The 15,398-nt window shown below is 35.4% G+C and overlaps 1 protein-coding gene across 1 annotated transcript in view; it reads right to left on the reverse strand.

The window, feature by feature from the left end:
- LOC138713467 (chymotrypsin-2-like) overlaps window positions 1-15,398 on the reverse strand; it is a 33,721-nt gene that overhangs the window by 1,939 nt on the left and 16,384 nt on the right. Inside the window, exons 4-6 of the mRNA XM_069845592.1 lie at window positions 6,061-6,202; window positions 4,309-4,422; window positions 2,226-2,369 (exon numbers count right to left, since the gene is read on the reverse strand). Of these exons, the coding sequence (XP_069701693.1) occupies window positions 2,226-2,369; window positions 4,309-4,422; window positions 6,061-6,202 (400 nt within the window). The remainder of the gene's footprint in view (window positions 1-2,225; window positions 2,370-4,308; window positions 4,423-6,060; window positions 6,203-15,398) is intronic.

Raw genomic sequence — 15,398 nt, forward strand, 5'->3', positions numbered from 1 at the left:
TTAAAATGTAGCCTTGCAATGAGCAGAAGCGCAGAGGAGGGCGAAGAGTGGCCCACGTGGCAACGAGTAATCATCATCATCATCCTCATTTCATCACTTGTAATACGCCTTGTATTTCAAGATTGATTAATAAACTTAAGTATTGGCAGCACTTAGTTTTTTAAAGGACTTAGGTCTTTTACTAACTCACCTACAATGCACTCCAATAGAAGTTACTCCAACAAACTTCATCACACTGTTATTTACATATATGAACCCAATTGGTTGATAAGTTAGGGGTAAAATAAAATCTGAATAAAACTAAATATTGTACTGCATTTTAGATTTCTACTTCTACCTGTCTGGGAGTGAAGTACATTAAAAACTCAGGTACAATAAAAATTGAAGTAAAAATAAATTGATGCCCCTGTACAACCATTTGAATGTTGAGTGTAAGGGAACAAATAATTATTGTTTTGAACTCAGTTTCACAATCACAATAAAATCTAGTGATCTTCTAAATCACCTTGATATTCTGCAGCGGAAGATTGGTCAATCTCAGTGGCAGAGTAATGAATGTTCTTAAGGTTGTACTGTGTCACACAGTTAAGTTTTTTTAGTAATCCATCCTAAAAAATACTTACGTTACAGAAGAAAACAATAGAATTTTGCATTTAACACAAGAAAAGCAAAATAAGAAATTATTCACTTCGAATCATCAAAAGTAATTAATATAATTATAATAGTAGTAGTAGTAGTAGTAGTAGTAGTAGTAGTAGTAGTAGTAGTAGTAGTAGTAGTAGTAGTAGTAGTAGTAGTAGTAGTAATAATAATAATAATAATAATAATAATAATAATAATAATATATCTAGTTTGACCAAACGTTCAGCAACCGTATCGGTGAAACACTAAACTAAAGAGCTTACGTCATTCTTAACCATCCTGCCAACCTACAAGAGATAAGATGCGGAGGACGGAAATTTAGTAGGGAATAACCCTTTAACAACAACAATAATAATAATAATAATAATAATAATAATAATAATAATAATAATAATAATATAATAATAACAATAACAATAATAGTTATTACTTACTTACATATGGCTTTTAAGGAACCCGCAGGTTCATTGCCGCCCTTACATAAGCTCGCCATCGGTCCCTATCCTGTGCAACATTAATCCAGTCTCTATCATCATATCCCACCTCCCTCAAATCCATTTTAATATTATCCTCCCATCTGTGTCTCGGCTCCCCAAAGGTCCTTTTCCCTCTGATCTCTCAACTAACACTCTACTGTATATGCATTTCTGGATTCACCCATACGTGCCACGTGCCCTGCCCATCTCAAACGTCTGGAGTTAATGTTCCTAATTATGTCAGGTGAGGAATACCATGCGTGCAGTTCTGCGTTGTGTAACTTTCTCTATTCTCCTGTAACTTCATCCCTCTTAGCCCCAAATATTTTCCTAAGAACCTTATTCTCAAACACCCTTAATCTCTGTTCCTCTCTCAAAGTGAGAGTCCAAGTTTCACAACCATACAAAACAACTGGTAATATAACTGTTTTATAAATTCTAACTTTCAGATTTTTTGACAGCAGAGTGGATGACAAAAGCTTCTCGGCCGAATAATAACAGGCATTTCCCCTATTTATTCTGCATTTAATTTCCTCCCGATTGTCATTTATATTTGTTACTGTTGCTCCAAGATATTTGAATTTTTCCACCTCTTCTAAGGATAAATCTCCAATTTTTATGTTTCCATTTCGTACAATATTCTCATCACGAGACATAATCATATACTTCCAAACCTTTTGCTTTACTTCAAGTGAAATTTCAATTTAATAATAATGATGATGACGATAATAATAACAATAATAATAATAATAATAATAATAATAATAATAATAATAATAATAATAACAATAATGGGGCAAAAATGTAACATTAAACACGAATGTTACGCGATCTCCTCTAAATCCCGCAGATTATCGTGAGTTAATGCGGATGACTAACGTACAATGCAAGAAATTTGGCAGGTCTCTATTTCAACCGCAAATTGATGATAACAAACAGACGTCAAGGGTCTTTTCCGATATCGCATTACTAGTGTAAGTAATTTTTAATTATTATTTTATGGTGCGTTATGACGAAGAGTATTTTTTACTCGAAATGTATTATTTGCCGGTACCGTTTAGTCAGGTATTCAGTGTCTCTGAATTAATAAACAGTGGTGATACGTACACTGCACTGTCCCTTGCCCCCCTCGGGTACGCCGGCGCAGATGTTGCTGTCGTGGGGCGCGTCGTTGTGGATAGCCTGGCACTCCTCATCGCTGTACACGATGATGTCCACTTGCTGAAGGTGTTGCATGACGTCTCCGTCACTCTGTAAGAAAGATTTGGATAATCACGTTAACTTATTCATGCAGCAACTGGGAATAAATTCCTTCGGAGTTCACAAAGATGTACAGTAATGCACAGAATGACAGGAGCAAACACACGCACGCACACACACACACACACACACACACACATTGCTTTGCTTGTTTAGTAACTGTCCGCATGACACCAAATAAGGCGTCACTTATGAGGCAACTAAGTCAGGAGATAATGGGGTAGGGTGGCTAGTTCCTTTCCTTCTCCATTGCATACATTGCTGATTAGTAACATATTGCACTAATCAGACTTCACATGTATACAAATAATAATTAAAATTATTCTTCCTCGGACACACATCGTCAAGTGAGACGTAATGCCTGATAATAGATGTAGGCCTACATATCAGCCAGAACCTAAATCAGAGGTAACACATACTGTGTGTGAGATTAATTTACTGTTTTTTTTTTTGTTCGTTTGTCCGTTTGTTATTGGCGAAGTTAGAGCAATAATGCAATGTCTTCTCTTCTATTCTGCCAGAAACAAAATAGTAATGTAATGTAAAAAAAAGTATATACATTACAAAATATAATATTAAAAGTAAAAACAAAAACAAAATCAATATTAAAACAATATATATCGGATTTATAAAATAAAATAAAAAATAACATCTGCCTTTCAATAAGGGTGATCACAAGGATGAAGAAGTAATGTAAATTCCATTTTTGTTTCGTATAATTTCAAATAGTAAAACACAGTGTGTAATGTAACTTCCGCTTTTGTGTTGTATAATTTGAAATAGTGAAACACAGTGTGTGATGTAACTTCCGCTTTTGTTTCGTATAATTTCAAATAGTGAAACACAGTGCCGTAATGTAACTTAAACACAGTGTGTAATGTAACTTTCGTTTTTGTGTTCTATAATTTCAAATAGTGAAACACAGTGTGTAATGGAACTTCTGCTTTTGTTTCTTATAATTTCAGATAAACACAGTGCCGTAATGTAATTTCTGCTTTTGTTTACTGTAACTTCAAATAGCAAAACACAGTGCCGTGGTGTGACATCCGCTTTTGTTTCGTATAATTTAAAATAGTAAAGCACAATGTGTAATATAACTTCCGCTTTGATTTCGTATAGTTTCAAATAGTAAAACACAGTGCCATTATGTAACTTTTGCTATTATTTACTATTATTTGAAATAGTAGAACACATTGTCGTAATGTAAATTCCGCGTTTGTTCTGTATAATTTCAAATAGTAGAACACATTGTCGTAATGTAACTTACGCTTTTGTTTCATAAAATTTAAAATAAAAAACACAGTGTTGTAATGTAACTTCCGGTTTGTTTCGTATAATTTCAAATTGGAAGCGCACACTGTCATAATGTTACTTACGCTTTTGTTCCATGTAATTTGAAACTGTGAAACAGGGTGTCTTAATATAACTTATGCTATTGCTTCGTATAATTTCATTAATAAAACACAGTTCCTTAATGTAGCTTTCGCATAATTTCAATTCGTAAAACACATTACGTGATGTAATTTCCACTGTTGTTTACTGTGATTTCAAAGAGTAAAACACAGTGCCGTAATGTAACTTCTGCTATTGTTTACCATGACTTCAAGTAGTAAATCAGTGTCGTAATGTAACTTCCGCTTTTGTGTTGTATAATTTCAAATACTAAAACACAGTGTCGTAATGTAACTTCAACTTTTGTTTCGCATAATTTGAAATAGTAAAACACAGAATAGTAACGTAACTTTTGCTATTGTTTCGTATAATTTTAAATGTTACCATTTGGAGATTTTATACCATAACATGCAAATTTTTAATCAACACACAAAGGCTTCCGTATCTGAAATTTCTTGACTAGGATCTCTCTATATCCAGTGAAAATATTCCGTATTACTGTATTTATTAACACTCTGTATATATGTACAATACTTACATAGGGATAGCCGAAGCCAATGACGGTCGCTGGCGTGCCATCAGGCGTTGGTTCCATTTGAGCGGGAAGCTTGACTGGCTGTACGTCTTCGTTGAAAGAAATTGCGGATTGGAGCTGGAAACAGAACACCAAAATATGATGGCGTAGCTTTCAATCTCAAATAAGATTTACTAGTAATTTTTGATTTCAAATAATGTTACGAAACATTTCCTTAAATTCCTAGATTTAATTCCTAGTGCAACATCTTTGAAATGTAGGTAACAGTTTACTGAAGGTACAGGATGTTTGAAAAGTGATGGTAAAAAATTTAGGGGTAAAAGTAAAATCGAAGAGAAACAAAAACGTTCCAATGAATACTGGTCCGGAAATTAACCGTGTACGAGATAATGCCATTTTGAACTGGCTGGGGTCCGTTGAATGTTAAGTACTAATTACAAATGATAATAATAATAATAATAATAATAATAATAATAATAATAATAATAATAATAATAAGCGGTAGGCCCTAACACTTTTATTTCATTTATCAATCACGATACAGTAAAATTCATGATTTTGACTGCAACACCACAGAAGCGTGATTGAACATACAAAAAAGAACCTTTCTTTGTTTGAAGAACAGTAAATTTCGTGAATAAACAAGACAAACAGTACAGTATGAATGCAATTCTTCAGGAGTGATCGTGTGGTGAAATCTTTTGTGTGAGCTGGACTTTTTACATAACCCCATACACAAAAATTAACATGTTCTTAGCTATCACGGAACTGCAGCAAAACAGAGACATTTTGCCTCTAAAATGAATCAATACAGTATAAGTCAATTTAAATAAGAAATGAAAACCGGATTAATGGTATCGAACCCATTACTTTGTAAAAATTACATTAGTCGAAGAGAAAAGTCGGTATACAGGATATTACTAGACTAAATTATCAATAATTGTCTCATTTTTTATACTTTGTATGCCTAATTTATTTGGACCTGCTGTTCACATTTTATTATACTTTTTTCTTTCTTTCTGTATGTTATATATTATGTCTGATTTCTTCTTACTTGTTGTTTAAATTTTATTATTATTATTATTATTATTATTATTATTATTATTATTATTATTATTATTATTATTCAGTTTTGTGTCTAAAATTGTAGTGTACTTTGTAAATTTGTAGTGTTTTTGTAACGCAGTTTTTACTCCTGGTTGAGTGTTAGAGAAGGCCGTATGGCCTTAACTCTGCCAGGTTAAATAAATCATCATTATTATTATAAATAACACAGTAATTACAAATCAATTGCTAAATTAACAAAGAAGAGATGGAGAAAAAACAGCAGGGTGACCTTTAAAAGGCTTTTAGGTAGTCACGTTGAGATAGAAGATGATCAATTCGTGGCCTATATTCTAACTGTATTAAGTTTGATGATGATGATGATGATGATGATGACGATGTCGATGAGGATGGATGGATGGATGGATGGATGGATGGATGGATGGATGGATGGATTTACTGATATTAGTTCACAAAAGTACAAACTTAATAATTTAACAATGATCTATATACAAAGAGTAGTTATACATAATAAATAATATACAGTTTCCTAAACTACTTAATCTATCGCAAATCTCAGTAATTTATTGCTTCAAATTTGCACTTACGTCTGGTTTTAGTGCATGTTTAAACCAAGATGATGATGATGATGATGATGATGATGATGATGATGATGATGATGATGATGTATTGCTGTAACAGAAGAAATACCTTTAGAACTGCGATGTCGTTGATGGCATTGTTGGTTACATTGTAGTCTTCGTGAACAGTTATGGCTTCAACGTTATATCTTTCACCTCCATCTCGAAGGTCCACAGTCCCGACCAGTATTGACAGTTTCGAGGCGTCTTCACTTTAACAATTTATTTAAAAAGAAACATTTTAAGTAACGTAAATATATTTACTAATAAAATATTACTTGAATATTACAATTCTGTATTTTTGCAAATAACACTAGGCAACAAAATTTTACCTTTTTTGTGTAACCGGAATGAAAACAGCTAATCTTTATGTTTTCGGGTGTGCTGATAACGAAAATGATAGTGAAAATCCAAGATTAGCTGTCGTTTTGAAGTTATGATAACTATAGGCTTACGTAATTGCCTATATAAGTTTATTGGATGTATTTAGCTTAGTGTTATCTTTCGAGGGAAGGTCACTGAAGGCGCAACCGCTTTGCCTGGCGTTTGTAGTTTTGTGCTGGTGATTCCCTGATTAGTGTCCAGCAATAATCGGCTAATATTGATGCATTCCACTTTCCCTGGTATCTCATTTCCACGTCTGAAATTTGCTGGTGGCAGCGTTCCCCGTGCTCGTCGCTTACAGCACCACAGTTGTCAGGGAAGTAGTCCAAGTGGGAATGTAAGAAACTGTCTTTAAGGACATGTTGCACCCCAGTCTATTGTAGTAGTACAGAAGATTTGCCAAAAGATCCTTATAGTTTTCTGCCCTCTTATTTCCTAGAAAGTTTGTTGACACTAGAACAAAGGCATCCCAAGCTAAGTTTTCATCACCTGTCAGGATGATGTTGAAATGCTCATCTTTGTACAGTTTGCGTATCTGGGGACCCACGAAAATCCCCTCTTTCATTTTTGCCTCACTAAGACGTGGAAATTTCTCGCGAAAATAGAGAAATGCTTCCCCAGTTTTGCCCATGGCCTTAACGAAGTTTTTCATTAGGCCCAATTTTATATGAAGAGCAGGGAGAATTGTGAGATTCTGGTTCCAGTGATTGATGCTTAGGTCAATCTCTCTTTTTATAATGAAGTGCTTTGGCGCGGCTATCTCAAAGGCACCGGAAGCAATAGAATTTTGTGTAGCCGTGTTATAGCCCAAATAATATGACTATGACTTTCAGATCCCCGTAAATCTGCCATTTAAACTTGGCATAGTTCAATCGTAATAACAATTGTTTCATGTTATCATATGTTTATTTTATGTAAGGTGCATACTCAATCAGAACTGATGGTAACACGTTGCCATTATGCAGCAGCACACACGTGAGACTTACTTTGGAGGAGTCGATGAACAAGCTCCACTCATCACTTTTATAGTCAATGGCCATAGCTGCCATTAGTCCCTGTACATCACTACAAAATACAAAGTGCTTTTCACGTTCGAAAAATTGAAGGAATGGCATATGGCGGTTACGGAACGCAGTCACATTTACCATCTTATCAAGACAATTCCACTGATGTAGTCTTGATGCCAACAGTTCAGCTTTACCTTTCGGCAATTCAAGATCTCGCACTAGGCCCTTAGTTGCCTGATATAAGAAAAAATTAAAATAAATCAGTTTTCTTTCCTGAATGTTGTTAGAATATGAATTCTGAACAACAATATTTTTTTCAGATTTTTTTTAAGAGAGGTGGTATTTCTAAGTACAGTACTGTCAGTATCCTTGATGGATTTTATTTATCAGGTTGCACGTAATTTATTCTTCCAGTAAGCAAAATAAATCCCGGCACTTCCAAGTACCATCAGGCAACTAAGGGTTAAGTTCACACTGTGTTATTTTGTGAATCTATACATTCGTCGTTACACACAAAATCAGCATCTTTCGAAGAACTGGGTTTTGAAGGTGATGGTGCAGCGCTAGTTTCACTGCCACCCTCAAATCTGTCACTGTCACAATCAGGTGGGACAGGAACAGGCAGTCCGTCTCCGTGAGGACCGGTCGCATGGCCGACGGAATGTCAGGATATGTCAAGGAAAACTTTTTCTTCTTGGAAATACCATGTGTTAATGGAGTTGTCATACAAAAGTAACAATCATTCACATTGTTTGATGGTTCACGCCAGATCATGGGTATAGCAAAGCCCATGGAAGATCATTCACGATTCAACCACGAACGAAGACTCGAGACAAAAATTGTGCAACATACATGAGGAGCACAGGGCTTGTCCTGGTCCCCGATTTCACAGCCAAAGTACAGTCTGTACGCCTTCCTAATATATGGATTTTGAGGAAAAAATGATAAACGGCAGAGATTAAGCCAAGCGGAATTGAGTGATTTCATTAGAGACCTTGACCTGTCAATGGAGGAGGCAGAAATTCTAGGGTCTAGACTACAGCAATGGAATCTTCTCGAACGTGATGTCAGAGTCTCACAGGACAGACAACGTCACAGGGATCTGCTTCCCTTTTTTGAGAATAAAAACAATCTTGTTGCTTGCTGCGACATTAATGGCTGATGAAATGTTTGAATTTGAAACATGATCCAACTGAATGGAGGCTATTCATAGACTCCTCCAAGCTTAGTTTGAAAGCTGTATTACTTTACAATGGCAACCGTCTTCCTTCTATTCCTGTTAGTCATGCAGTTCACATGAAGGACTCTAATGCAAATATGACAGCCCTCTTCGACTCAATCAAATATCATGAACACAAGTGGAAAATCTGTGGTGATCTAAACGTCATTGCTGTGCTCTTAGGAATGCAACTGGGGTACACAAAATATTGCTGCTTATTATGTATGTGGGACAGCAGGGATAGGAAATCACATTATATTCAAGCAGACTGACCTGGAAGAAATATTAATCCTAGCGAGAAATGTGTCGTTGCCGAGCCAAAAGATGTTCTTCTTCCACTCCTGCATATTAAGCTGGGTTTGATGAAAAATTTTGTCAAAAGTATGAACCAAGAAGGACAAGCCTTCAAGTACGTAAGAGAGAAATTTCCGAAATTAAGTGATACCAAAGTTAAGGAAGATATTTTTGTCGGACCACAAATTCGAGAACTTGTAAAGGATCCTGCATCTGTCCAAGTTTTGGAGGGGAAAGAAAAGGAAGCTTGGGAAGCATTGAAGGGAGTTATTCATGGATTTTTAGGCAACAAAATAAATGATAACTACACGCAGTTGGTTACAGTGCTTCTGAAAAAATACCATCAACTCGGATGCAACATGTTCCTTAAAATCCATTTTCTCCATTCCAACCTAGACTTTTTCCCCTCCTCGTTGTGGAGCTGTCAGTGATGAACACGGAGAAAGATTCCATCAGGTATTTCTGTTATGGAACAAAGATATCAGGGTCGTTGGAATGAAACAATGCTTGCAGATTACTGCTGATCTTTGTGTAGGGATGCTCCGGAATTCATTTACAAGAGGCAAGTTAAAAGACGACGATCTCACGAAGCCACCACATGATCCTCTTGAGACCGAACCATCTGCCAGATATTCTTCCATCAATTTAGAACTCTTAAAATGTAACTGCTATTTTAAAAAATTCAAATGCTCTTTCATTGTTGTTGGCATGTGTAATTAAAATGCATCGTTTTATTTTAATCCGTTAGACTGAAATACTTTCACCTATTGTGTATCACGGAAACTAGACCTAAGAAAATTTTTCATTTTCATATTCGTTTTTCTCAACCAAAAATTAGTAAGAGTTGACTCATGAAGTGCAGGAAACATTAAAAAATAAATTATTTTGTTGGCCAGTGTTATAATTAAATATAATTAAATTCACTCCTCTTTAACTTGGAAACGAGAACTAATTCGAATTTTTGATTGTCGTTTTCGTTATCAGCGTGGTCGATATAGTTCACAAACATTTATTTCATCGCAGTTACATTTTCACTTTTGGCTAGTGTAATTATTAATTGTAATATAATTGGCAGTGTACGAACTTTACTACGGAATCTGTCGACTTCACATATTTAAATCTATAGTATTGCGAATGTAGTCTGCCAACTTTCATGAAAGATTTTCTAACAGTAGCATATAATTAAAAAAATATATAGGCTTCTTTCTTTTAAGAAAATATCAGCGAAATACTCGTATCTTAATGTTGCCGGTAGGCTTTAGACGTTGTACTAAGTAGTATTTTTTAAATTTACTCATTGGAGAAGCAATTAAATTGCAAAAATATTTCGATATATGGGTGGGTCGGTGAGTGGGCTAACGGATCGGTAGATGGGTGGACGGATAGAAATGCTTAGGGGTCAAATGGGGAAATTAATGTTTAAAAATAGTATCGGTATTTAAACTACGCAATAGTTTACAAACTGACCATTTGCCAGCAGAGGTCTGCGTCGGTCGGGTTTAGTCAGGTTTGATTTCATGTGCTAGCAATAGAATGACGCAAACAGCATGAGAGAACAAACACGCTTTGACATCACGTATTGTTCATATTGTAGGGGGTCTGGAATCAGTAGGGATCTGTAGGGTCTACTGGATCTAGGTGCAGGACTCCACCAACGCTTCACTTACTTAGAACTAGGCAGTAATGTTTTGACAATATTATGAACATGTATAGCAACACTGGGATTCAGCATTCTGGTCTTCAAGAAAGAATTAAAACTGGCGAATTAATTGCCATACCCAAACCCTATACATGAATAAAAAGCAAAATTTGGGACGAATTTCATGTTTTGGCGGAAAAAGACAAAACTGCGTCCCAGGTTTCGCTCAGTTTGTTAAGTGTAAGCATGTACTGCGTTACAAATCCAAGTTAAGGAATATAAACTGCAGCTTAAAGTGAGCCCTATTCGAAATTTCTTCCCCGGTAAGATAGGTCTATAGAAAGACTGGAAAATAGTCTCAAATTCTATCATAAACTAGGGTGAAGTTAACTTCGCGGATTAAAGTTGGTCACAAAATAGAGAGTTATTTTACATTGTTATATTAGATCTCTATCACGTTTAAAATAATTCTTTTTACAATTGAGGCGTTCCCTGGAACAAGAACTTAATGTAAAAATCTAGAATTTCAGATACAAAACATCAAACATTTTATTTATAGATCTGAGGTCTGTTTCATAAAAGTATATTAAAAAGTCTAGTAGCTTAAAATAGTAAATTTACATCTCTACCTAAGTTCATTTTCATGTTTCATAAAATGTTTATCACCTTAGTAAAATTTTTACTCTAGTAGACCATAGCCTACTTCAGAATAGACCATCTAATAAATATAAATGTAATAGGAGGCAGTGGTTATTGTTCATGCTGAAATTATGTAACAATGGTTTGCAGTACGTACCTTTTGAAATTGCTGGAAAATTAACCTGAAGCATTCATTGAATTCGTGACTGTTTTCAAATATATGAGGTCATCATGCCAGAAAGATGTAACAACAAATTTTAGGTTATTGAGATATCTGAAATGGAACTCTTTTATGTTTGAATATAATATTTTGAGAATTACAGTGGACCTTGAAAGCTCATGATACGAGTATCAGCAGAAACATAGCATGTGAGATGATATTCATGAGGAGGACCGCGGAATATAGTATGAGAATATCATGGAGGACTCAAGACTGAACCAATGGTGGACTAGGTTACATTTGGCGACATCAAGAAAACCGAAAAAAAAAAGGAAAAAAAAACGATGTCAACAGAATGAGCAACAACAGATTTCGAAAGGCAATTTTAAATTATCGATCGAGAGGAAGAAGATCCATTGGCAGATCTCAAAAGAGATGAACAAAATACAAGACCGTAAGATATCACTCGACTTATACCTGGTAAGGTTTATCTTGCCTCAGTAGCCTCCCTTCAAATGAGGGTGGGGTTTATAGGAGGGTTGTAAATTATCAGGATTCCTTTCAAAACCTTGTTATTGTACAGGCTGCCGGAACTCAGTTTCTTGAAAGACAAGCTCAGTGACGGAACTACACAGTACGAAGAAAGATATTTTGTTATTTTATTTTGCGTGACAGTATGTATCAACTGGTCCCTTCCGCCACTGGATGTATGGACGGCATCGCTCCACTCCCCCATTGCCATAACAATACAGACGAAGTAAGACATATCTCCTTCCTCTCTCTTTTCACAGTGAGACAAGATACATCACACACACTTTAATACGTGTCATGATGATGATGATGATGATGATGATGATGGAAATGACAAAGAATCAAAGAATGCACCTTATAGGCCTATATATACAAGGAAAGAAAAAGTCACTCCTTCTTTTTATGGCTGTACAGTAAAATTTCAGTGTTGTTGATCCGCCCTTCTAGCATGACGCCCTCAATATCAAACTCTGACCTTGGCCTAAATCTTCTTTGTCTTCGATATTCCATAATAACTTCATCATTGTCACTTGATTCTGAAGATATTTTTTTGATAATCTTATTTCTTTTATTTAAATATTGTTCACTAGTAATTAATTTTTCCCAACTATGGAGTTGAGTAAAAAACCATAACATTGAACTAAAATAAAATTACCATAATGAAATACATGAAACACCTTTTTGTTTACCCTAGTAAAATAATAGTGTGGGAGGATATAAAAGCTTCAATTATATTGCTGGCATTGAATTCAATTACAATTTCTTTCAACGTCCTTTTTTTTTTAGATATGGAAGTAACTGAATCAGCCTTTTGTTTTATATCGTGTTATATTTTAACAGAAATGTATCTAACAGTTCGCCGTTTTCTTTTTCTAGAAATTTGTAAATCTTTGTTTCTTATATAGGCCTACATTCCCCTCAATAATTTACTCGTCCCTTGCAGTCGCTACACTATTACAGGCTGCTGTACCGCATTGTTCCGTATTATCCAACGGACAAACGATTTTCGTAATTCATTTGTTTTGCTGTGTTGCAACGTCAACTTTTCAGAACTCGGATTATATTTTAACTAGATTAATGTTCAGTTTTATAAAACGCCATCAAGTCGTAATCTCAGTTTGTTTTCAGAAATTGTTCTAAATTAATCTCCAGTCATCTGTATTTATACATCACCCTTTGTAGGGTCCTGACCCGTCGCTTTACACGACTGAATCAGGCCCATGCAGACTCTGTTCTCCGCCCGTAAGACATGGCATTATAACCCAAGATACAGCTCATGTATTTTGTCAAGACACTCGCGATGTGCAGTACGGGAACAGCGTTTCAGTGGAGGGGTGGAAGTAGAAGGGAAGGTCGGGCGTGTATCTACCGAGTTCAAGGCAAAGGCTAACCCATTCCCCTACAATTCGTAAGTAGACTCATCCGACCTCGTGCGCAGCTCTGTAGGAAAAGCTTTACAAGAGTTGGCAAGACTTTTTTTATTACATTAATAACTAGTTCAGAGCAGTTGCTGGAAGAGTCCTTCTCTTCCATCTGTATAGGTCTATACGTAGGCCTTCTTATAAAGATCTGATTTATATAAATGTGTTGTTGGAAGTTATGACAGAAATTTATCTGAAGGAATTAATGTGAGGCGGGATACGGCGAGATGGCATCCCGGTTCCTTTAGAGTGGCTTAAAACCATCCCATTACTTCTTTGCTTACTTAGTATCTAATGCATGTGTGACTCTATTTTAACACATGCTATTTAAAGTACTGTAATATGTTGTAGGTCTAGACTCTAGATGAAACACAGACTGTAGGGCAAAGTTGCCTAATTCCGTGATCCCCTAATTTTTTTAATTGAATGTCTGTCAAAGTTTTGCCGTTCGACGATAGCGCCAGACATCTTTCTCCAAATAGCGCATCTTTCGCCTACTTTTGAGACATCGGTGAACTTCCTAGCAAGATGCCCAATCCCGTGATATTCAGTGAAAGAAAAAAAAATCACGGAATTAGGCAACTTTACCCTACATCACGTGGTATATTTTCATATCTTAGCCTATAACAACTACCAGCGCCGGATATTTCAGCTCATGACATAATGGTTCTAGAATATTCCTTGTATTGTCCAAAATATAAACCTCACATCACATCATACCGTGACTTGAAGCATATTGAGCATGATGAATTAATCAATGACGCACTTAGCTTACCTTGAACTGAAGTGTGGAGTTTAACAGACATTGACGACAAAATCGAAAAATTTAACGACCTAGTATTTCAGCTACCATACGATAAACACGCACCCTTGAAAACCAGACGAGTTGGTAAACGCCCTGCACCTTGGATGTGCGATGCCATAAAATTACTCATGACAGACAGAGACATTGCTTATCGTAAATACAGACGGAGCAAGGACGAATTAGATTTTAATAATTACAAAGTTTTAAGAAATGTTATCAAGCAGTAAGAAATGCTAAATTACGCCATGCACATTCCTTTATTCTACCTTCGCTCAGTGCGAAAGAATTGTGGCGTAACCTTAATAACCTGAGTCTAACAAAAGCAAAGCCTCGGGTAGATAACATCAACTTGTCACTCAATAGTCTAAATGAACATTTCGTCACTACTCCACCCGAACCACTACATAAACAAGAGACTCTTGAATTTCTCAGATCTTACCCCCAACCTGCGTGGGATAAATTCTTCTTTAAATACATTAACCCGACTGACGTAATGAAGACATTGCGACGTATGAAATCTCAAGCCCAAGGTATAGACAATTTAAATATAATTCTCCTGTATAAAATAATAGATGTGGTCCTGCCGACCGTCACTCATATAGATAGGTAGATACATAGATAGACAGACAGACAGACAGACAGATAGATAGACAGATAGATAGAGAGATAGACAGACAGACAGACAGACAGACAGATAGATGAATTTAATGTCATCCAGCGATTTACAACCATAGACAACGCAGAATATATATATATATATATATATATATATATATATATATATATAATAATACATGGCTACTACAATGTGAATAAATGTAAGAATAAAAAAAATAAATGTACAATCACCAGATAATCACAAAAACGGGTTAAAAGTTTTAAAAGAAATAGTATAAAATCAGGTTAAAATGTACAGAATTGTCAATTACATGAGGTTAAAACAAATAGTATCTAAAATGTAATATTGCTAAAATCATTGACACTGTTGATTGGATTTGCCATCAAAGCCCTTCTCACCATCCTTCTGAAAGTAAAATATGTCGTGTTTCTTATATGCAATGGTAAAGAATTATAAAGTTTATAAGATATGGAAATAAAACTATTGCTTGTAGTACAATATTTGTACTTGGTGAAATATAGTCTATGTCAAGTCTGGAACGGGTAGAATATTTATGAATGGATGAACAAGTAGGAAAATTATGCACATTACGCTTAACATACAGAAGGCAATCGAGAATAAACATTGACGGCAACTTAAGTATTCCTAGTTTTACAAAAAGTGGTTTACAATGAGTTCTAGAAGAGACAC

The sequence above is a fragment of the Periplaneta americana genome, chromosome 14 (assembly GCF_040183065.1).
Source record: "Periplaneta americana isolate PAMFEO1 chromosome 14, P.americana_PAMFEO1_priV1, whole genome shotgun sequence".
In the NCBI taxonomy this organism is placed as follows: Eukaryota; Metazoa; Arthropoda; class Insecta; order Blattodea; family Blattidae; genus Periplaneta; species Periplaneta americana.